At 48.3% G+C, this 25,432-nt stretch overlaps 1 protein-coding gene across 1 annotated transcript in view; it reads left to right on the top strand.

Annotated features, from left to right (window-relative positions):
* Positions 1 to 25,432, top strand: part of LYSMD2 (LysM domain containing 2) — a 61,474-nt gene that overhangs the window by 16,441 nt on the left and 19,601 nt on the right. The window contains exon 2 of the mRNA XM_075342740.1: positions 22,646 to 22,989. Coding sequence (XP_075198855.1) covers positions 22,646 to 22,989 — 344 coding nt within the window. The remainder of the gene's footprint in view (positions 1 to 22,645; positions 22,990 to 25,432) is intronic.

Consider the following 25,432-nt stretch of genomic DNA (forward strand, 5'->3'; position numbering starts at 1 on the left):
AGCGCTGAAGCCGGCACTGACAGGTGGGCGGGGAGGACGAGCGGTGACGCGCGCATACCAAAGAGCCGGCCGCATGATCACCCCTGGCAAATACAGCCTGGAGTGATCATGTGCGGCTGTATTCACTGTCCCCCGTGCGTCATTACCAGCGCGGGGTGCAGTGAATCAGTACACTCACCCGTCCCCGTGTGTGGAGCCGGCCCCCTGCAGCATCGCGTCTTCCTGTTTGTGCCGGTCAGCTGATCTGTGCTGAGCTGGTCAGCTGATTGGCACAGACAGGAAGACATCGCGATGCAGCAGGGGAACGGCTCCACACACACAGATCAGCATGCCAGAGAGGAAGATGTGATCGGTGCTGCAGGGAGTGAGGAAAAGGTGAGTATAAACGTTTATTTTTTTCTCTGTGCTATAGGATACAGGCCATATACCAGGATGGTATATGAGCACGATGGGGGCATATAGCAGGATGGGAGTACCGTATATGAGCAGGAGGGATGGGGGGGGGTATGTGAACAGGCTGGATGGGGGGTATGTGAACAGGCTGGATGGGGGGGTATGTGAACAGGCTGGATGGGGGGGGTATGTGAACAGGCTGGATGGGGGGGGGTATGTGAACAGGCTGGATGGGGGGGGGTATGTGAACAGGCTGGATGGGGGGGGTATGTGAACAGGCTGGATGGGGGGGTATGTGAACAGGCTGGATGGGGGGGTATGTGAACAGGCTGGATGGGGGGGTATGTGAACAGGCTGGATGGGGGGGTATGTGAACAGGCTGGATGGGGGGGTATGTGAACAGGCTGGATGGGGGGGTATGTGAACAGGCTGGATGGGGGGGTATGTGAACAGGCTGGATGGGGGGGTATGTGAACAGGCTGGATGGGGGGGTATGTGAACAGGCTGGATTGGGGGGTATGTGAACAGGCTGGATGGGGGGGTATGTGAACAGGCTGGATGGGGGGGGGGGTATGTGAACAGGCTGGATGGGGGGGGGGTATGTGAACAGGCTGGATGGGGGGGGGTATGTGAACAGGCTGGATGGGGGGGGGTATGTGAACAGGCTGGATGGGGGGGGGTATGTGAACAGGCTGGATGGGGGGGGGGTATGTGAACAGGCTGGATGGGGGGGGGGTATGTGAACAGGCTGGATGGGGGGGGGTATGTGAACAGGCTGGATGGGGGGGGGGTATGTGAACAGGCTGGATGGGGGGGGGGGTATGTGAACAGGCTGGATGGGGGGGGGGTATGTGAACAGGCTGGATGGGGGGGGGGTATGTGAACAGGCTGGATGGGGGGGGGTATGTGAACAGGCTGGATGGGGGGGGGGGTATGTGAACAGGCTGGATGGGGGGAGGGGTATGTGAACAGGCTGGATGGGGGGGGGGGGTATGTGAACAGGCTGGATGGGGGGGTATGTGAACAGGCTGGATGGGGGGGTATGTGAACTGGATGGATGGGGGGGGGGGGGGTATGTGAACAGGCTGGATGGGGGGGTATGTGAACAGGCTGCATGGGGTTTTATAGCAGGATCATATACAAGGCAGGAGGATCATTACCAGGATGGGGTACCTTAGTAGAGAATTTGGGGACATTACCCCCATAACAGTGTCAGCAGCAGATCCTCGCCCCATAACAGTGTGTCATGACCACATTTTTTGCTTAAAGTTTTATTTTCCCATTTTCCTCCTCTAAAACCAGGGTGCGTCTTATAGTCCGGTGCGTCTTATAGTCCGAAAAATACGGTACATAAAGGGGAGCACAGATTCATCTCAACTAAAAGCTTAGATCCTTAGAACAGACATTTATAGGACATTTCATAAGTTTACCAAATTTTTATGAAAAAGTATTCAGCACATACTGCCTATATTGAACTACTGTACTCAATTTGTTATATATTTTAGGTGTCTGAGTCGGTCCAAATTGGGCACTGACTCAGACTCCAGACCCCACAGCAGCCCTGGTTCCTAATACAGAACAGAATAACAATCCATAGCGCTGGTGTGAACCTGGCCTTAGTTGTTCGTACTATAGACTGGGTCAGTTTTCAGAATCGTGTCTCATTAGGACGAATAGGTGAGATTTTTAATTTTCTTTTCATCGGTTGTACAATATGTATATCCTATAATGTATTAAAGGTGCTATCCAGTCTAAATCCTTTAGTGTGCAGTCACTCTGTGACTGCAGACTTATGAATCCTCACATCACATTTTTTCGGCCTTCTCCAAGCAAGGCTTACATATAAGCCCTACCCTGAAAGTAAGCCCTAGTCGTGGTTCAATAATGAAGTGTCCATGCAGCTAAAAAAAAGTTAAGGAATACTGCATGACACTTCAGTAAAGAAAGCAGACATCCACAAAAGAGAGAAGAAAGAAGACCAAAGACCCTGCGATCATACTCAAGACGCCGAACGGGAGGACCTGCAGTGGACCGCCCACCCACACACATGAGATCGAAAACACCCACACACATCAGATTGCGCACACACACGCTCCCCACATCCTGCGATACCGATTGCTTCTGGCTGGCTGAGAATCCTGTAACGCAGTGTGGTGGAACGTAGACTACCTACGGTGCTACATATTGATGCGTTCCACCGCTGAGTCCTCCATGCGTTCAACTACACTGCGTTCCATCTCCCCTTGCTGGCCGGAATCAGTGTGTATTGCCGGATTGTGTGTGTGTGTGTGTGTGTGTGTGTGTGTGTGTGTGTATATATGCACAAGCTGATGTATGTGAGTGTCAGCCAGAAGCAGGGGAAGCCCGCTTGGAGCATACCTGCTGGGAGCGCTTGGGAAGGGAGGAATTTGCTTTTTTTGGGGGGTAAACTTACCCCTAACACAGTTTCCCCAAAAATAAGACCTACCTTAACCCCTTCACGACCATGGACGGATCTTTCCGTCATGGATCGTGTCCCGGTAAGCCCCGCCCCCTGCCGCGGGCAGGCGGCGTGGATCGGCACACATCAGCTGTTTTCAACAGCTGACGTGTGCCTACATGTTCCGAGTGGAATCGCATTCCACCCGGAACATTAACCCCTTAGATCTCGCTGCCAAAGTCTGGCAGCGAGATCTATATGCGCGCGGCCATGTTTTTTACTTACCGCCGCCCCCTCCGGACGTCACGTGAGTGATCACGTGACGTTCGGTGGTTGCCATCGTAGCACAGGGTCATGTGATGACGCCTGCTGCTACCAAGTTTCACTTTCATTCTTCCTCGGCACGGAGCAGAGGAAAAAAGAAAGTGACTATTTCTGCTGTTTAGAGCGGTATAGCTGTGATCAGCAGATAGCGATCAGCAATCGGATTGCTGATCGCTATAGCCCCCTAGGGGGACTAGTAAAATAAAATAAAAAAAGTAAAAAAAAAGTTTTAAAAAATTAAAAAAAAAACAAAAAACCTAAAAGTTCAAATCACCCCCCTTTCCACCCATTGAAAATTAAAGGGTTAAAAAATAAATAAATATACACATATTTGGTATCGCTGCGTTCAGAAATGCCCGATCTATCTCAATCTAAAATCAATTAATCTGATTGGTAAACGGCGTAGTGGCAAAAAAATTCCAAACGCCAAAATTACGTTTTTTGGTCGCCGCAAGTTTTACGCAAAATGCAATAACAGCCGATCAAAACCTAGCATCTGCGCAAAAATGCTACCATTAGAAACATCAGCTCGAGACGCAAAAAATAAGCTGTCACTGAGCCATAGATCCCAAAAAATAAAACGCTACGTGTTTTGGAAAATGGCACAAAACGTGCGCCACTTTTATTGGACAAACTTGTGAATTTTTTTTAACCCCTTAGATACAAGTAAATCTATACATGTTTGGTGTCTACAAACTCGCACCGACCTCATGCATCATACCTACACATCAGTTTTACCATATAGTGAACACCGTGAATAAAACATCCCAAAAACTATTGTGCCATCACACTTTTTTTGCAATTTTTCCACACTTGGATTTTTTTTGCTGCTTTCCAGTACACCATATGGTAAAACTTAAGGTTTCATTTAAAAGTACAACTTGTCCCGCAAAAAACAAGCCCTCATATGGCAAGATTGACGGAAAAATAAAAAAGTTACGGCTCTCGGAAGAAGGGGAGCAAAAAACAAAAACAGAAAGTGCCCCGGGGCTGAAGGGGTTAAAATAAGCCCTACTGCTTTTTTCGGGGCAAAACAAAGTATGACAGTGCCTTATTGTTTAGAAAACACATGTACATTTTACCTACAATCAGACTAACAAAAATGAATGCCTCATATAGGAACTACCGTATATGCCGGCGTATAAGACGACTGGGCGTATAAGACGACCCCCAACTTCTGCCCTAAAAATATAGAATTTGGGATATACTCACTGTATAAGACTACCCCGCTCCCAAATGAAAAAAAGTCTGCTTTGATTGCAACATGTTAATTTTAATTCCGCGAGAGCCGTACAATATGTTTTTAAAGGGCCATTGACAGATCGATCGCTCCAATGTTCACTTAGTACAGCAAGGAATGCTCCTCCCTGCTGTATAAAGCCACAACTGGACTGAAACAATGGTACTACACTCTGCTACAAACAGACACACACAACTCTGCTACAAACAGACAAACACACACAACTCTGCTACAAACAGACAAACACACACAACTCTGCTACATACAGACAAACACACACAACTCTGCTACATACAGACAAACACATACAACTCTGCTACATACAGACAAACACATACAACTCTGCTACATACAGACAAACACATACAACTCTGCTACATACAGACAAACACATACAACTCTGCTACATACAGACAAATACACACAACTCTGCTGCTCTGTGGGGCCTGCACAGAGATCGCACAAGTCCCCCTGTGTTAGATATCTCCCCCATAGTGCTTCCCATGGTCCCTATAGATCGCACAAGTCCCCCTGTGTTAGATATCTCCCCCATAGTGCTGCCCATGGCCCCTATATAGATCGCACAAGTCCCCCTGTGTCAGATATGGCCCCCATAGTGCTGCACATGGCCCCTATATAGATCGCACAAGTCCCCCTGTGTCAGATATCGCCCCCATAGTGCTGCCCATGGCCCCTATAGATTGCACAAGTCCCCCTGTGTCAGATATGGCCCCCATAGTGCTGCACATGGCCCCTATATAGATCGCACAAGTCCCCCTGTGTCAGATATCGCCCCCATAGTGCTGCCCATGGCCCCTATAGATTGCACAAGTCCCCCTGTGTCAGATATGGCCCCCATAGTGCTGCACATGGCCCCTATATAGATCGCACAAGTCCCCCTGTGTCAGATATCGCCCCCATAGTGCTGCCCATGGCCCCTATATAGATCGCACAAGTCCCCCTGTGTCAGATATGGCCCCTAGGCTGCTGCCCAAAGTAAAATAAAACCCTCTTTCCTAATCTCCTCCAGCGCTGAGCTCCCTCCTGTCTGGCTCCGTGCTTCTGTTCTTCCACTTCCTGGTTGTCAGTGCGGTCATGTGATCGGCACAGCAGGCTGAGCTCTCTGCCTGATCACACTGGAAGCAGGGACACGGGGAGAAACGCTGCAGGGGTAAGTAAAGCTTTTTTATTTTAGAATGAGCAGCAGCCTGGGGGCCAAATCTAACACAGGGGTGGGCATGTGCGATCACACTGGGACGCAGGCTCATATAATATGCACCGCTGCCCCAGCCCCTCACTGCGTGCGATTTCAGCACCATTGGAGATGGACAGCGGTTGTGCATATTATATGAGCGGGTGCAGGAGCTCAAAGGCTGCAGCCCGCAGAGTTCCCCTGTGCTCCAGAGCTGCTGCCCCCACCTCCCCTGGACGCTGCAGTGTAGATATATATATATACACCCCCCCCCCCCCCGTATATCCGGCGTATAAGACGACCCCCCACTGTAGCCATTATTTTAAGGGGGTAAAAAGTCGTCTTATACGCCAGTATATACGGTAAATAAAAAAAAAAGTGAAAAAATGTAAATTAAATAAAAAAAAATAATAGAACAAATTATACCAATAAATATATATGTATAAACAACAAAAATACCCATATTTGATAACGCCACTTCCGGAACAACCCAATCTATAAAACTGTCACTCTAGTTAACCCCTTAAGTGAACACTGTAAAAAAAAAAATAAATAGCAAAATCTGTCTTCATTATGCAGCTGACAAAAAAAGTGGAATAAAACGCGATCAAAGTCACGTGTAAATTAAAAAGTCATCTTGTCCTGCAAAAAGTAGGCCCTCATACAGCTCCATCCACAAAAGAGAAAAAAGCTATAGCTTTTTTCTATAAAATGGAGGGGGTGTAAAAGTGGTAAGACCTAAAAAAAAAAAATCATATAAATGTGGTATCGCTGTAATCGTACTGACCTCAAGAATATAACTCATCACTTTTATGACACTGAATGGTGCTAAAAAAAATAAATTTTGAATTGCTGTTTCTTCTTGATTCTGCCTCACAAAAACTGCAATAGAATGCGAGCAGAAGATATTTTGGCTCAAAATGGTGCTAATAAAAACTCAAACTCATCTTACAAAAAAAAAAACCCTCATATGACTATTTCGGCAGAAAAATAAAAAATAAACTAGCCTTCAAAATTCTGTGATACAAAAAAGTGTTTTTTAATGTGGTACCGTAGTAGTCAAACAAAAAAAAAAAATCTTGTATCGCTGCAATCTTACTGACCTGAAGAATAAAGCCACCCAATCACTTATACCACAAAGTGAACAGAGTGAAAAATCCATAAAGCCAATTCTTCAGATGTTGCTTTGTTTATTCTGGCTCCTAAAGGTTGCAGTGCAGTGCAACCCACATTTATCCTGCGCTCTATGTTGAGCATTTACAATGGTGAATATATGTACATTTCTGAGAAACGTGATTCAGACAAAATTTTCAATGGAAAATTCACTGTAATGAGGGAGAGGGAGTCACTTTGAATTTCTGTCTGGTCTGTGATCCGGCTGTATCCATATTATGTCTCTTTTTAGATGTGCGCAAAAGTGTGGTCACAAGGAGTTTTGTGTACCTTTGAAAAGACCAGAGTCCGGAGTAACTCTGTGGCCTTATTATAGTGAATGGATCCATTGGAGGTTTCACCTGATGCACATAATTATAAAATGTAGATGGAAACCCAGATGTAAGTGCTCAGCATAGAGTACAGGATAAGGCTATGTGCGCACGTTGCGTATTTGCATGCAGTTACACTGCGATCTGCACCGCAGCGTAACTGCATGCGTCCTGCGTCCCCAGCACAATCCTATGAAGATTATGCAGGAGACGTGCGCACGTGGCGTATTAGAGCACAGTGCTTCGGCTGCTGCCCGAAGCGTGCGTTCTAAAAAGTGACATGTCACTTCTTTTCTGCACTCTGCATGCAGCCCCCGCTCTGTCTATGGGAGGGGCTGCAGTCAGAGCGCATGAAATCAGCTTTTTTTTTTTCGTTACGGACTCTTTCTGCAGCGATTTGAAGGACACATGTGCTGTTCAAATCGCTGCAGAAATTTCTGCAGTGCAGAACGCTACGTGCGCACATAGCCTAAATGTGAACTGATCCAAAATGTTCTGTACCCCAAATTCCCACCAATAGCATTCAACTCAACCCACAAAAAAACACAAGTCCCCACTCAGGTCAGTCATCTGTTAAAGGAAATATTGGGGGCGTCTGTATTACTTGTAGTACAAAGGCTATGGAAAAGCACTATGGCTGCACCCTCAAAAAAGAAATCCAGCAAAATCTGCCCTCCAAAATCCAAATACCCCCCCCCCCCCTTTATGAGCACCACATTGTGCCCAAGCCACTTTTAGCGTCCACCTGTTTGGCATTGTTGTAGTGAGGAAGTCAGCTTCGTTTACGGGATGTGCATTTCCAGGAGCATGAGTTGGGCACAATGTACGGGCACTTCAATGTACTGGGCCCTACAAGGGCTTATGTGCAAATTTTAATTCTGCAACATTCACTGTTTGACTCCATGGGTGTTTTTCAAGACACAAAATCGACACTACACCCGTAGATGAATTCCCAGATGGGTGTAATTTCCAAAATGTATTCACTTGAGGGGGTTTCTGCTGTACTGGCTCTGCAAATGCAGTCCGCAAACTTTCCTAGAAAAATCTGTGCTCCAAAAATCAAATGGCGCCTTCCTTCCCTCCCGAGCCCTGGCGTGCGGCTAAACAATAGTGTACAGTCACATGTGAGGTATTGCCATGTTCAGGAGAAATTGTGTAACACATTATGCGGCTTTTTCTTTTTTTAACCCATTTCCCTTGTGAAAATTGGATTTCTGGGGCTAAAATGAAATTTTAGTGGTAAGAATGTAATTCATTTTTCTTCACTGCCCAATAGTGAAAAATTTGTGGACACACTTGTGGTGTCCATATGCTCACTGCACCCCTAGATGAATTAGTTGAGGTGTGTACAATGTAAAATGGGGTCACTTATGGGGGGTTATGCGTTTTTGGCATGTCAGGGGCTCTGCCAATGTGTCATGCTGCCCCCAAACCATTACAACTAAATCTGAACTCCAATATGGTGCTACTTCCCTTCTGAGCTTTGCACTGTGCCTTAAAAGTGGTTTTCTGTCACATATGGGGTATCTGTGTACTCAGGAGAATTTGTGTAACAAATTTTATAATCCATTTTTTTACCTATTTACCCTTTTTAAAACTAAAACTTTGGGGCCAAAGCAACTGTCACGAACCACCGGGGGGGTCACTCAGAAATCCCCCGCGCTGGCTACCAGTACGTCACAATCGGGGGGTAACAAGTGGGGGTCACCCCTCCTTTATACCTCCCGACCGACAGACAGAGCACGTGACGCGCTCTCTAGCGCCCCTCTTATAGTCAGGCCAATTATGGAATTGCCCGACCATAAGCAAGGAGGCCGCTATACTACTTATGCCGATTATTGAAGGGTCCCCGGTGAGAGTAAGGTATATATTCCCCCGACCTCCGCGGGCGGAATATATAAAATCTCCCCGAATCTCACTGGCCTCCCCACAATAATCCTTGGCACAATTCGCTGCCACCAACCGATTTACGGTAACTATTAGCCGAACACACAGACGTGGGATTCAAGATCGAGATAACAGAACAGCCCAAGATTAATTATATAATTTAATCAGCCTAAAGCACACTAGAAACTACAATATATACAATAGGGAATCTACAGAATATACATATGTCAGAGTACAGTTACAATCAAAGCATGGGTTACAAACAGGCATACACAGTTCCAGCAGTTACCTTGTTGCGTCTGGCCACAGGGGGGCGCTGTAGGCCAGGTTTCTAGGATCCTTCCCACAGATGTTTCCTCCACGTGCCCCCAGCGAAAAGAACACTGGAAAATGGCCGAAGTAGGGTTATCAACCTGGACAAATCCAGGTCCCCTCCTACCTTCGTGACCTCAGAGGGAGCACTGCTCCACCCCTGGCTGGAGTTATGGACAAAATCCACAACATGGAATATGGCCATAACTTGGCCTGGGAGCGTCGTAGGCGGACGCCAATGCTCTCATTGTGACAGTTATGAATTTAGCTACAGAACGAGGGGACTCATGACCTGCCTGCCAGTTCCCCATTGGCTGATATCACGCCTGGGGCATTTCCCAATGTCCTGCTCCCATAAAAAGGGTGTGCCGGCATCGTCCGCATGCGGAGACACCATTTTTATGGTTGCCGTATTTATCGGAAATATGGCTTGCGAGATATGAACCATTTTTTACTGGAGTCGTTCTGTCTAGCTAGTTCCATAGCCTTGCTAATGAGATACAACTCTTGTTACAGGGTGACGGCAGGGAGTCATCCTGTGTCCATTGTTCCCACACCACCTCATCTCCATATCACAGGAGATGGCCATGGGATTTGTTGCTAAACCAGTTGTGTGAAGGAAAGGGGGGGTGACACCAGGAGAGGGCTTCCTGACATACTTGAATATCATGATTTATCGTCATATCTCCGGATTTACCTCACACCTCCCCCCTTTTGAGGGCGCTAGGGGGCAGCACACTCCGGTGTTCCCCCGTGCGCCCGTCCGCGACCTCTCCTTGTCGGGACAGCCCGTCTGCGTTACCGTGGTCACGGCCCCTTTTGTGGCGAATGGTGAAGTTGTATTGCTGGAGCGCAAGGCTCCATCGCAACAATCGCCCATTCGTCCCAGAGACGGTGTGCAACCAGCTGAGGGGATTGTGGTCCGTCTCCACGATGAAGTGGCGCCCGTATAGATAGGGTTGCAGACGCTGCAGGGCCCACACTATGGCCAGGCACTCCTTCTCCATCGTGGAATAGGCAACTTCCCTTGGTAACAGCTTCCTGCTCAGGTACAAGACTGGGTGCTCTTGGCTCGCAGAGTCCACCTGGCTGAGCACCGCACCGAGGCCGAAGTCACTGGCGTCGGTCTGTACTACAAACGGCCGCGTGAAGTCGGCTGCCTGTAGCACGGGCGGGCTGGACAGGGCGTCCTTTAGGGCCCGGAAGGCTGTCTCGCAGTCCATTGTCCAATCGACTGCAGAGGGCAGCTTCTTCTTGGTGAGGTCCGTCAAGGGCTTTGCCAGGCTACTATAGCATGGAACAAACCTCCTATAGTACCCAGCGGTCCCCAAGAAGGACATCACCTGCTTCTTGGTCCTGGGGGTGGGCCAGGATGCGATGGCCTCCACTTTCTCAGGCTCGGGCTTCAGTGTCCTCCCGCCTACCCGGTGACCGAGGTACTGGACCTCGCTCATGGCCAGCTGACACTTTCCCGGCTTGATGGTCAAACCTGCCCGGTGGACCCGCCTGAGCACCTGTGCTAGATGCTCTAGGTGATCTTCCCAGGTGGGACTGAAGACGGCAATGTCATCCAGGTACGCGGCCGCGTACCCTTCAAGTCCCTTGAGCAGGGTGTTGACCATCCGCTGGAAAGTGGCAGGGGCATTCCTCATCCCGAATGGCATCACCGTGGACTCGTACAGTCCAAATGGGGTAATAAAGGCAGAGCGTTCCCTGGCCTTGCGAGTCAGGGGGATCTGCCAATATCCCCGGCTCAGGTCCATGATGGTCAGGTACTGAGCCCCGGCCAACTGATCGAGCAGGTCATCGATGCGTGGCATTGGGTACGCATCGGCGACCGTGACCGCATTGAGCCCCCTGTAGTCCACGCAGAACCGAGTGGTTCGGTCCTTCTTAGGGACGAGGACTACAGGCGAGGCCCAAGCGCTGTTGGATGCCTGGATCACCCCCAGCTTCAGCATCTCGTCAATCTCCTGGCGCATGTGTTGCTGCACCTCCAGGGAGACCCGATATGCTGAACGCCGGATCGGGGGATGATCCCCAGTGTCCACGTGATGGACAGCCAAGTCAGTCCTTCCGGGCTGGTTGGTAAACAACCCCCGGAAGGGGAGGAGGGTGGCCCACAGCTGGGACCGTTGGTCTTCCAAGAGCTGGTGGCCAACCTCCACATCCTCAATGGATCCGCCTGCCCTAACCTGGGCTAGCATATCCAAGAGGGTTTCCGCTTCTCCCTCCTCGGGCAGGTTGCACACGGGGAGCGCACATGCCTCCCGCTCATGATGTGCCTTCATCATGTTCACATGGAAGGGCTTCCGCCTTCCACGGGCAGGGTCCAGGGTGACCAGGTACGTTACAGGGTTGAGCTGCTGGTACACGAGGTATGGGCCTTCCCAGGCTGCCTGAAGCTTGTCCTGTGGTACGGGGACCAGTACCCACACCTTTTGACCCACTTGGTAGGTCCTCTCACAAGCGTTCTGGTCGTACCAACGCTTCTGATCGGCCTGGGCTTGAGCCATATTGTCGTGTACCAGTTGCGTCAAGGCCTGCATTTTGTCCCGGAAGCGCATGACATACTCGATAACCGACACTCCAGGGGTGGCCAAATCCCCTTCCCAAGCCTCTTTCACCAGAGCCAGGGGGCCCCGCACACGTCGCCCGTACAGGAGCTCAAACGGTGAGAATCCTGTTGAGGCCTGTGGAACCTCCCGGTAAGCAAATAACAGGTGTGGGAGATACCGCTCCCAGTCACGCCCATGGGAGTCGACCAACATCTTAAGCATCTGCTTTAAGGTGCCATTGAACCGCTCGCACAGGCCATTAGTCTGTGGATGGTACGGGCTGGCCACCAGATGTCGCACCTGGACCTGCTTACAGAGGGCCTCCATCAGCTGGGACATGAATTGGGTCCCCCGGTCAGTGAGCATTTCCTGGGGAAAACCCACTCGGGAGAAAATCTCCAGCAATGCGGTGGCCACCTTGTCAGCCCGAATGGACGACAAGGCCACTGCTTCTGGGTACCGGGTGGCATAGTCCACTACCGTCAGTATGAAGCGTTTCCCGGAGCTGCTGGGGATGGCCAGCGGGCCGACCAGATCCACAGCCACCCTCCTGAAAGGCTCATCGATGATTGGCAGAGATACTAGTGGGGCTTTGGGGTGTGGCCCCGCCTTCCCCACTCTCTGACAGGTTTCACACGAACGGCAGTAGGCAGCCACATCGGCCCCCATTTTTGGCCAGTAGAAATGCTGGTTTAACCTGGCCTTGGTCTTAGCGATCCCTAGGTGTCCGGCCATCGGAATCTCATGTGCGATCCGCAACAACTCCGTCCGGAACGGATAGGGTACCACAAACTGTCGGTCCCTGAGCCACGCCTCCGGTGAACCCTGCTGGACCGTGGCCCGGTACAGCCGTCCTTGGTCCCAGACCACTCGCTCCGGGTCCGAGTCCGAGGGAGGCTGGGCCGCCTGCTCCTTAAGAGCTTTCAGGCTGTCGTCAGCTTCTAACGCTGCCTGAAACCCCTGACTAGATGTGGCCAGAATCGACGAGACTGTCACATCTTCGGTCAGTACCCCGGGACCTGTGTCCTGGCCTCCACCTGACTCGGCTGCCACTTGGTCAGAAGGGGAAGAGCTATCGGACCTCCGGGAGGCCCCTTGGCTTCCAGCACTCCCACTGCGGGTGACAGCGGCCACAGCCGCTGTGACCGTGGGTCGTGCCTGCTCCTCCTCCGTTCCTGACCAAGTCGCCGGTTCAGGCAGACCGACCTGGCTTCCTGACACCCCGGTTGTGGGGGAACCATGCACCGAGATCTTACCTGGGAGCACTTCCGCTCCTGGACCGGCCCCAATCTCACCTGCCTGTTCCCCTCCTGCAGCAACAGAACCCCGCTGTGAAATCTCTGGGGACCCCACATTTGCTGTGGTAGCCCCCACCCCACACACTGGTCCTCCCCCTGCAGCACCCTGCTCTCTGCTTATCCCTGCAGAGGGCAACAGATCCCAGCTCACAGGCTGATTACTTGTAGAGGCATTGTCACACCTTTCTCTGACCCCCTCCCCTGTCACAGCTGCAGCTGTGTGTGTGTCTATGGTGTCTATGCAAGCAGAAATATCAGAGTTCACTCCCTCCTCCCTTACATCATTCATAGATAACACATTAACATTGTCCGGAGGCATGTCAGTACTGGCTGAAGGTTCAGCCCTTGGTTGGGGCCCAAACTGGGAGGTTATCTGCCCCAAATCTGTCCCAAGTAGCACGTTTGCGGGGATCCGATCAGTTACCCCCACCTCCCTCACCCCCCGCCCTGCGCCCCAGTCCACATAAATGTCAGCAACAGGCAGCGCCGGGTCAGTGCCTCCAATCCCGGAGACAGCGAGGGTTTTTCCAGGGATCAAGTCTTGGGGGGACACCATCTCAGGCCGCACCAGAGTCACCTCCGAGGCGCTGTCTCGCAGTCCTATGGTCACAGACCGGCCGACGGTGACAGGTTGGAAGCTGTCCAGGGACCTACCACCACCCCCACCCACACAATACACCTTGGGCGGCCCTTGGGACGGGGACGGAGCCGGGGCCTTGGGACGCTGAGGGCACATGGCCTTGAAGTGTCCAGGTAGGTTGCACTGGTGGCACCGTCTTGGCTCTGCCACGGGCCTGGAGAGGGGAGTTGAGGGGGACACCCCCTGCAGTCTAGGGGCAGGTGGGGCAGTCGTAGAATTCATCTTACCCCCTCTCCAGGTGCTGCTGGTGGCTGCTCTCCTGGCTTCAGGAGCCCGATTGTTGGTGTAGTCATCGGCCAGGGCAGCTGTAGCCGTGGACCCCTTTGGCTTCTGGTCTCGGATGAACTGGCGGAGATCCTCAGGGCAGTTCCACAAGAGTTGCTCTGTGATGAACAAGTCCAGGATCTCCGGTCCGGTGGAAAGCTGCAGGCCTTGGGTCCAGTGGTCGGCAGCTCGGGCAAGTGCCCGCCGGTGGTCAGCCCAGGAGTCCTTTGGTCCCTTCTGCAGGGTCCGGAACTTCTTGCGGTAGGACTCCGGAGTGAGGTTGTACTGTTGGATCAGGGCCCGCTTGATGGTGTCGTAGCCCTGATCTGCCTCAGCAGGCAAGTCCCCAAGGATATCCAGGGCCTTACCCCTTAAACGGGGGGGTCAGGTATTTGGCCCACTGGTCCTTGTCCAGATGGTGCTGCAAGCAAGTCCGTTCAAAAGCAGTCAAGAAAGAGTCCAAGTCTCCATCCTTCTCCAGCACTGGGAAGTCCTCAACACGGACCTTTGGAAGTTTGGTGTCTCGAAGGTCACATGTGGCTGATGAGGGCCGGAGCTGAGCTAGCTGCAGCTGGTAGTCACGGTCTGCCTGTCGCTCTCGCTCTTCACGCGCTGCCTGCCGCTCTCGCTCCGCAGCCTCACGCTCTGCGTGCCGCTCCGCAGCCTCAGCGTCACGCGCTGCCTGCCGCTCTGCCCTGCGCTCTGCCAGGAGTTCCTTGTAGCCCTTCTGGTCTCCAGCCTGGAGAAGGGCCATAGCCATTTGAAGAAGGCTATCCGAGCCTCCCAGGCTCGGTGGAATGGCACGTGGTGATCTGCGGCACGCTGCAGAGCTAGGCGATTCACTGTCCCTTTCAGAGCGGAGGGCTGGCATCTGGCTCGTTGAGGAACCTTGGGTGAGCTCCTCCTCATCTTGTCCAGCAGTGCCAGGTTGCGCAATGTCCTCGGCAGAACGGTTTTCTGGCGTCGAGCTCCTGGAGGACTCGTGGGCAACCTCCTCATTGCTGTCCACAGCACCGTCCTCCCTCTCTTCGGCTCCTGCCTTAGCATTGGCCAGTTGCATAGCTCTGCTCCTGGTGCCATCAGCCATTCTTGCAGACTTTTGGTCACTGACACAGAACTGACACCTGATGCCTCCACACACCTTACAGTATCTGCACTCTGACACTCTAGTGTTGAGCTAGTCTGAAGACCCCAGCAGCCACAGCTGCTGCAGGCAGTCTTTAGTGTCTGGGAGTATGGGTCTCACACTCACACACACTATTATCTCGATCCCACCGCTATGCCACCAATATGTCACGAACCACCGGGGGGGTCACTCAGAAATCCCCCGCGCTGGCTACCAGTACGTCACAATCGGGGGGGTAACAAGTGGGGGTCACCCCTCCTTTATACCTCCCGACCGACAGACAGAGCACGTGACGCGCTCTCTAGCGCCCCTCTTATAGTCAGGCCAATTATGGAATTGCCCGACCATAAGCAAGGAGGCCGCTATACTACTTATGCCGATTATTGAAGGGTCCCCGGTGAGAGTAAGGTATATATTCCCCCGACCTCCGCGGGCGGAATATATAAAATCTCCCCGAATCTCACTGGCCTCCCCACAATAATCCTTGGCACAATTCGCTGCCACCAACCGATTTACGGTAACTATTAGCCGAACACACAGACGTGGGATTCAAGATCGAGATAACAGAACAGCCCAAGATTAATTATATAATTTAATCAGCCTAAAGCACACTAGAAACTACAATATATACAATAGGGAATCTACAGAATATACATATGTCAGAGTACAGTTACAATCAAAGCATGGGTTACAAACAGGCATACACAGTTCCAGCAGTTACCTTGTTGCGTCTGGCCACAGGGGGGCGCTGTAGGCCAGGTTTCTAGGATCCTTCCCACAGATGTTTCCTCCACGTGCCCCCAGCGAAAAGAACACTGGAAAATGGCCGAAGTAGGGTTATCAACCTGGACAAATCCAGGTCCCCTCCTACCTTCGTGACCTCAGAGGGAGCACTGCTCCACCCCTGGCTGGAGTTATGGACAAAATCCACAACATGGAATATGGCCATAACTTGGCCTGGGAGCGTCGTAGGCGGACGCCAATGCTCTCATTGTGACAGTTATGAATTTAGCTACAGAACGAGGGGACTCATGACCTGCCTGCCAGTTCCCCATTGGCTGATATCACGCCTGGGGCATTTCCCAATGTCCTGCTCCCATAAAAAGGGTGTGCCGGCATCGTCCGCATGCGGAGACACCATTTTTATGGTTGCCGTATTTATCGGAAATATGGCTTGCGAGATATGAACCATTTTTTACTGGAGTCGTTCTGTCTAGCTAGTTCCATAGCCTTGCTAATGAGATACAACTCTTGTTACAGGGTGACGGCAGGGAGTCATCCTGTGTCCATTGTTCCCACACCACCTCATCTCCATATCACAGGAGATGGCCATGGGATTTGTTGCTAAACCAGTTGGGTGAAGGAAAGGGGGGGTGACACCAGGAGAGGGCTTCCTGACATACTTGAATATCATGATTTATCGTCATATCTCCGGATTTACCTCACAGCAACGTTTTAGTGGGAAAAAAATGGTAATTTATTTTCACCACCCAATGTTAAACAATTCCATGAATCACCTAAGGCTTAAAATTGCTCTCAACACCCCTAAATAAATTCCTTGAGAGGTGTAGTATCCAAAATGGGGTCACTTGTAAGGGATTTCTGCTGTTTTTGCATGTCAGGGGATATTAAAATGTGACGTGGAGTCTATGCCAGCCAAAACGGTGCTACTTCCCTTTGTGCGCCCAAACACGTAGTTTTCCACCACATGTGGGGTATCTGTGTACTTGGGACAAATTGCACAACAAATGGTATGGCTTAATTTCTCTTGTTACTGTTGTGAAAGTGTAAAATGTGGGGCTAAAGCAATATTTTTGTGCAAAAAAAGTAAACGTTTCATTTTTTTCTTTCCACATTGCTTTAATTCCTGTGACTCACCTGAAGGGTTAATAAACTGCTTGAATTTGGTTTTGAGCAGTTTGAGGGGTGCAGTTTTTAGAATGGCGTCACTTTTGGGTATTTTCTGTCCCCTAAGGCTCTCAAAGTCACTTCAAATGTGATGTGGTCCTTAAAAGAATGGTTTTATAAATTTTGTCGGAAAAATGAGAATTTGCTAAATTCTTTCTCTTCTAACTTCCTAACAAAAAATAAAAAAAAATAAAATAAAAAATGGTGCTGATGTAAAGTAGAGATGTGGGAAATGTTATTTATTAACTCTTGGATTTATGGGCATAAAACTTCAAAGTTGAAAATTGCGAAATTTTCACCAAATTACCCATATTTTCACAAATAACTCCAAAAATATTGTCTTAAATTTACCATACAATATGTCACTAAAAGAACAATCTCAATCATCGGGATCAGTTGAAGCGTTCCAGAGTTATTACCGCATAAATTGACACTGGTCACAACTGTATAAAATGGAAGGCAGTATGAAGCTGGATGTACGCGTCCCGGCTTCAGAGAGGTCTACTACGCATGACCGGAAGTGACGTGCACTCAGAAGATATGTCACAGCGAACAAAGGTACGCACGTCACCGCTCGTGGCGCTGCATTGAATAACATGTTAGTACGTCCACAGGGACATGCTAACATGCTAAGAGGGCGGCTACTCAGGGGTATATAACGCCCTTGGGACTAGTCCCCGCGTCAGCCATAACCGACATTCTGAGGGGGTCACAGAGCAGCTATCACTTCTTCCAGGTGTTAGTATTATCTGACAAACCCTGTAAAGAGGTTTTTCCACAAACAAAGTTCATTTTAATCAATAAATCTTTGAATAATAATAATTTTCACAATTGGATGTGTTTTTAAATAAAATAATAATAACTATGTTCCTGTGCTGGGATAATCTTATATATGTGTCCCTGTTATGTACTGTGTAATGGCCGTGTCTGACCGTACAGGGAATGGTCTGATCATACCACATCTCCTGGGACGGGGAGGAAGTAAGAGTATAAACCTATTACAGCATGGGAAATTTATTTCAGAGCTTAGGTGGTGGGATTTTCTTCCCTTTATATTATATATAAACATCATTACTTTATTCCCCTAATCTATAATTTTGGCGGAGGTTTGGAAGCACGGGATCATAACTGATTCTTTTTGTGAGGTAAAACATTCTTCTTTCTGTTTTTTTTTTGTTTTATCTTTTAAAAAAAAGACTTATTTGCAAGCTTGTGCTGTAATGTCTGAATATGCTATTATGCTATTACTTCCTCCCTGGTCCAGGAGATGTGATATGACCAGACCATGTCCCTGTACGGTCAGGCACGGCCATTACACGGCACATAGCATGGACACATATATAAGATTCTCAGCACAAGATCTTTTTTTTTTTTTTTTTTATGCACATCCAATTGGGAATGTATATTATTATTCCAAGATCTACATGTTAAAATGAAAATGAACTGTGTTCTCAGGAAAACCCCTTTAAGGCCAATAATAGAAATATAGCACAATCAGCTGACCTGTCCGGTGTACACTCCAACCCTTTATAGCTAAGTTCACATTTATCTTTTGTTATACACTGAGAACTTACATTAGGTTTTCTCTTTAAATCTACATAAGACAGGATTGAAGAGGAACCCCAGAACCGTTCACTATGAGGCAGACGGAGCCTCGTCGGACTCGGTTTGGCTTCTGTTCCAGCAGTTCTGACCAGTCATTCACAACAACTAGATTGAAAAATGTAGTTTAGTCTACTTTGTTGCAGAAACCTCTTTCAGAAATAGAAAGCTACTTTTCTTCAAATGGGAATGTACCGTATATATCGGATTATAAGATGCATCCCAAATTTAGAAGAAAAAAAGGTGTCAGTCTTACAATCCAGTAGTGTCTTACTGGGAGTGGATGACCGTACTTGTGGAGTGGGGGTCACAGGAGGCAGGGGCAGTGGTGGAATAGGGCGGTGCAGCGCTGTGCTGGTGCTGCAGGCCAAGGGAGCTGCGCTGTGCTGGGGCTATAGGCTGAGGGAGCTGTGCTGTGCTGTTGCTGTGGGCACCATCCTGAAAATGTCCAAAGTGCAGTCTTCAAATAATGGCGCCTGGAGTCAGCGCGTGCACAGATGGAGCTCTCGGCACAAGATCTCATCTGTGCATGCTGTGCTCTGGCCCATTGATCTCCCAGCAGCGGACTTAAGGAAAATGCTGCCCGGAGGTGGCGCGTGCACAGATGAGATCTTCAGCTGCGAGCTCCATCTGCGCATATGCACCGACTTCGGGCGCCATTATTTTGAAGTCCGCACTGCCGACATTTTCTGGATGGCAGCCACAGCACAGCGCCTTTGGACTGCAGCTCCAGCACAGCAAAAAGCCCGCAACCCCAGCACAGCGCCCATGGCATTGCTCCTGTGACCCTGCTCCAGCATCCCCGGTAAACAATATTCGGATAAGACGCACCCCTCATTTTCCTCCCAAATTTTTTGTGGAGGAAAAGTGCGTTTTATAATCTGAAAAATATGGTATATGTAATTGTTTGGCAGTACCGCTGCTTATAGCAAAGCCGTGCTTTCCGAGGCCTCTTGCTGTAATTTTTGCAGTGACCAGTGTTATTTTTGATCTTCCTGTGTGGTCTCGGGTTTATTACATGGCCATTAGTGCTGGAGATCCTGACCTGTCGGGCATTTTCTGTGAGGCGGTGATTTTTGTCCTCTGTCTTGCTGTTCTCATTGTCCGCCCAGGTGTAGTATTGGCAGTTTCCCATCATTTGTGGCGTTTCAGAGCGTCACGTTGACTGCAGTAAATAACTTCCCAGTTTGGTGTGAGACAGAAAGGGTCATGTTGCTCTCTGTCATCATACAGGGAGTACAAAGCCACAATAAGCTGTAAATCTTCCCTATTAAGTACTTAGAGGCATACAATGCTGTTAGATCCGAGGCAGTGTGACCCACAAGCGCTCATGTGAGTACCCTCGCTTCCCCAGCTGCAGGCTTGTTTTTTCCTACGAGTGTGTTACATACATAATGCCTCTCAACCCTTTCTAACAACCAATAAATCAGCCAAGTAAGTTTAATTAGACCACGTCCTGCAGACTGATGGCACCTTCAGTGGCAGATATCTGCGGAAACATGACCCGTTGTGTTTGTCATGAGATTGTACCAAAGTTCAATTCCAGTGACCGAGCCATAAAGTTAATAAAGACGCATTTTGGGGCTCAGGACCAGGCAGAGATCCATGTGCCGGAGGGTATTGTCCAGGACAATGTTCCCAATCCAGCTCTGAGTTATTCAATTAGTGGCCTTCTAAAATCTCTCGTGTGCAGGCTCCCTCTAGTGGTGACCGAAGGCAATCTCTCGTGTGCAGGCTCCCTCTAGTGGTGACCGAAGGCAATCTCTCGTGTGCAGGCTCCCTCTAGTGGTGACTGCAGGCAATCTCTCGTGTGCAGGCTCCCTCTAGTGGTGACCGAAGGCAATCTCTCGTGTGCAGGCTCCCTCTAGTGGTGACTGCAGGCAATCTCTCGTGTGCAGGCTCCCTCTAGTGGTGACCGAAGGCAATCTCTCGTGTGCAGGCTCCCTCTATGGTGACCGAAGGCAATCGGGTGATATGAAGAAAAATTGAGCTTTGACTCTTAAAACATACAAGATGTGATTGAACTGAATTTTTAACATAATACATTGGAAGGGTGGACTCGTCTTATAGAGTAAGTGGCAATTGTTTTGCTCACATCTCGTAGCGCCATTACGTATTCTGCTATCTGTCTGTTTTTAAATCTGCCCTATGGTTCCAGAGATATTGGCCTTTTTACTTAGTGCTGCATTTTATGGTCTTTATTAAAGGAGCCGTGCTCACAGGATAATTTAGGGCAGCCTAAAGATGGTGCCCCCAGAAAACATTGTAAACCATGGCCCCTTGGAAAAGGTCACAGAAATTGGGGTTAAATGTAAGGGCCCATTATGGGAAATGTGAAGAGAAAACAAAACAAAAAACCTAAATAAACAAAATACTCAACAGAACAGCGGGAACAAGTCATTTACAAAAACTGTCCACTTTCAATTTGCTGATCGGTCTTCTTCTTTCGGGCGTACTTTTTATTCTTGTCACATACAAACTTACAGCTTCATGGTGTTAGGTTTGTCCAATGTCCCACTCTTTCAGCCAGTGGTTTTGTGAATTTCCAAGGGATCATTTACTTAAAGAGAATCTGTCACCAGGTTTTTGCCACCTAATCTGAGAGCACCACAATGTAGGGGCAGAGATCCTGATTCCAGCAATGTGTCACTTACTGAGCTGCTTAGTGTAGTTTTGATACAATCCCTGTTTAATCACCAGTAGGTTATAATTAGAGGACTACTTGGTGTGCTCCCAGGTAGTCCAGCATATTCCTGATCTCTGTATAAATGCTACATCTGCAGCAGATAAAACATTGATTTTAACTGCAAACAGCTCAGTAAGTGACACATCGCTGGAATCTGTCTGTAATTATGCTGCTCTCAGGTGGGCGAGCAACAACCTGGTGACAGATTATTATTATTATTATTATTTATTATTATAGCGCCATTTATTCCATGGCGCTTTACAAGTGAAAGAGGGTATACGTACAACAATCATTAACAGTACAAGACAGACTGGTATAGGAGGAGAGAGGACCCTGCCCGCGAGGGCTCACAGTCTACAGACAGATTCCCTTTAATAAGAAAAAAAGACAAACAACTTATGTATATCAGTGCAGTAACTGAGCTCATATTGAGTATATTACAGCTGGACAGACATGGCATTACCATAAGTATATCACAATTCCTGTTTCATGGTTTCTTACCATGCCATAAATCAGTTCTTCTGTTCACCATTGCTTTTTCATGCACCCTCCTATTTGGATGAGGGCTGATATAGATAAGTGTGTTGAAATATGGAAGCGAGACGCTGCATTATACAGACCAGAAATAGCAGATGCTTTTATTGCCAGTATTTTCTTGAGTAGAAGGAATGTGTGGGCGTCATAGGGAGCTCGGTTTAATGGCTTCTTAGTTGACATGGCAGCAGTGACGTTACAGCTACAGTGTGCGACTGCTGAAGGTAATGACTGGGCTCAGCAGTGATGCCAATGTATATGGCACAAGACCACTGAGCCCAGTGATTGGCTGCAGCTGTGATGTGATGGCAGCAGCCAGACCAACAAACCCCAGGAGCAGCAGAAGGAAGGCAGCGCTGGAGCCACATGGGTAAGTAATGCTGATCCTAATGTTTTACAGAGAATTCCTAAAGAAAATTAATAATGCAAACCTGGAAAACCCATATAACATGAATGGCCAGCATGAGGGAGAAACAGCCGCTTCCTATGTTACTCATCTTACGCCACAAGAATCGATTCTCATGTACAGATGCGTTGACTTTGTAATGTTCCCATACATAGCTCCGTATATACACGCATACAGGGGCTGAGCGCTTCCGAACAGTCTGTTGGGCGATCAGTTGGGATCTTATTACCTAGAGCTACACATCTGCAAATTTATTTCAGTATTTACAACATCTACAAAAACCCCAAAGCTATAAATGTAGGTACTCTCTAAAGTTACATATGATTCTGGAATAAATGGTAATTACGCATTGTTGTCTCCATTATTTTTCAGATGGAACAGGTGAAAAGGGCTAACAAACTGTTTTCTACGGATTGTATCTTTTTGAGGAAGTCGCTAAATATCCCAGTTATATCGGAGAAGCCGTCTCTATTTAATGGACTTAACTCATTGGACTCGCCAGATAATGATTGTCCAGAGGACAGTAGTGCGATGGTGGAAGAAGAGGTGTCACCTCCAGCAAATCATACCTCTCCTCCCACCTCTCCTGGAGCAGGCCGGCCCGAAGTTACCCAAGATGAAGAGCTATCTGCCAAAGACTTCCTTCATAGACTAGACGTGCAGATAAAGAGATCTACACAGGCAGCCAAGAGGCTGAAAGAAGAGGAATACCTCAGGTAATTATGATGGCAGCTATATATCTGTACACATAAACCTCATACAGGTGGTCTCCTGCTTGGACCCTCGATGTATTAGTGGAGAGCCAATGTAAATAAAGTTCTCCAACTGCTACATCAGATCTCTGTCTACGGTGTATGGGCTCTGCTTAACGGGATGTCTTACCCCCGGAAATGAGGAATGCCACAAAGTGCTTGTAAAAACAAGAAACTGGACTATTAAAAAGTCCCTCTGTTCTCAAGAAAGGGGGGATTTCTAATTCTATAGATTACTGCTTGGTGCCTACGTTACTAGTAACCATTGAAGCCTATCTGTGGTGTCATGTCTCCTCTGCAGAGCGCAGCGCTCACAAGCTCTTTTGTTATAGAGCTTCAAGCACTGCCTCGAAGCTGGATCCAGACATCTTCAGTGCCGCTGTGCTATTTCTATGATGTAAAGTCAAAGCAGGCCATACATATAAGATAAATAATGGCCAAGATAGAGCTTATTTGGCCATCAACTATCTCTCCCAATTATCCCATACACATAAACATTTTGGTTGACCAAGCATTTCTGCTTTTAAATGTCAGAGCAGAGAAAGCCACTTCCAAACTGCTCTGGCAGAGACTTATCTCCTAAATAACAAGAGGTAAGTTAATAAAATTCACACCGTCAGAACCTTATCCCCACCCCCACCACCCCCACCATCATCTGCCAGGGGAGAGTTGGCAGGCCTTCATACACACTACACTGTCGACCAATATCGGTAAGTTTGGCCAATTGTGATTTATTTCTTTTAAGAGCATATGGCTGTTATAGACTGAAGTCCACTTCTCAAGACATCCTTCTATTAGGCAAAGCTAAGAGGCATTCCTTTCAGATTCTTTTGGGGCGAAGGGTTCGTTTGTATATTACATATATGACTATTAGATTTTAGAAGAGGAAATTCTGCTTTCTCTGGGGGTAGAAGTGATCACAGTTGTGGTAACTCAAAATAGGAAAAATTTTGGCAAAGTAGTTTTACATTTCTATTAAAAACATCATCCCCTTTCAGAAAACTTTTCCTTGTCTGAACAGTTAGGCTATGTGCACACGCTGCATTTTTGTGCGTTTTTGGCCGCTAAAAACGCACAAAAACGCACCCGCGGCAAAAACGCATGCGTTTTTACCACTATTTGGTGTGTTTTGGCTGCGTTTTGCTGCGTTTTTGATCTCTGCATTTTTCTGCGTTTTTCCAATGCATTGCATGGGGGGAAAACGCAGAAAAATGCAGGAAAGAATTGACATGTCCATTTTTTTTTTTTAAGCTAAAAACCAGCTTAAAAAAAAGTTGTGTGCGGACAGCAAAAATGAAAACTCATAGACTTTGCTGGGGAAGCAAAGTCATGCAGTTTTGAGGCCAAAAACGCACCCGAAAAACGCAGTGAAAAACACACTGTGTGCACATAGCCTAAATTGAAAAAAACGAACTGTGCTTTATTAGGCTGTGTGCACACAGTGCAGTTTTATGACGTTTTGTTGCAAAACTGCAAGCAAATTTTTATACCATCAAAGTTAATGAGAAACCTCAAGTGTAGTGCACGTTGTTGTTTTTGTTTTTTTTTTCCTTGCAGATTTGGTGCACAAAATAATCTGCAGCATGTCAATGCTTTCAGCTTTTTTGCCTGTATTTTTCACCATTGAAAGCAATGAAAAATGCAGCAAAAACACGAGTTTTTGCTCTGCTTTTTTTGTTTGCCAAAAGGTGCAGAAATGGTACAGAAATTTCTGCAACCAAATACTCAAATGTGCACATACCCTTGCTTTCCCGGAGTGCAGCACTTTCTCTAATGCCCCACACTCCATTGTTTGGCTGAAGCGGTGATTTCACGGTGACATCGCTGTAGCCAATTATTGAGCTCAGTGGCTCTACCGATGTAGACGTTAGCCATTGCTTGTAAATTCTTGGACCTGAAAAGGTTAATATTAGAGATTATGCCTTAGGTGATGTCTGATATCTTTGTTTGATTAGAAAAAAAAAATGAATCTCCAGCAGTAGTATAAATAATATAAATTGACGTATAAAGAATTTATATAGGAGTTCATGCCTACATCTGCATTTTTTTTTTCTTTCTCCGTCAAAGAAGAAATGTTTTGTATAAAAATGTGTAAATTCTACTTTCAGCCTGACAAAAAAATCTCACAAGTGTTAGCCAATAGGCGTATTCAGGCTATGTGCGCACGTGTGCGCTCTGCACCACACCTAAAAGGTGCGCTTCAGAGCGCAGCTGAAAAGCTGCCTTCTGAAGCGCATGGTGCCGGCAGAGAACGTGCGCTCTGCATGCTGCCTCTCCCTATAGACAGCATGCAAACCGCACGGAAGAAGTGACATGTCACTTCTTAGAACGCAGCGATTCGGGCAGCAGGCGAATCGCTGCGTTCTAATATGCCACGTGCGCACGGCTCCTGCACAATCTCCATAGA

The sequence above is a fragment of the Anomaloglossus baeobatrachus genome, chromosome 4 (assembly GCF_048569485.1).
Source record: "Anomaloglossus baeobatrachus isolate aAnoBae1 chromosome 4, aAnoBae1.hap1, whole genome shotgun sequence".
Taxonomy (NCBI): Eukaryota; Metazoa; Chordata; class Amphibia; order Anura; family Aromobatidae; genus Anomaloglossus; species Anomaloglossus baeobatrachus.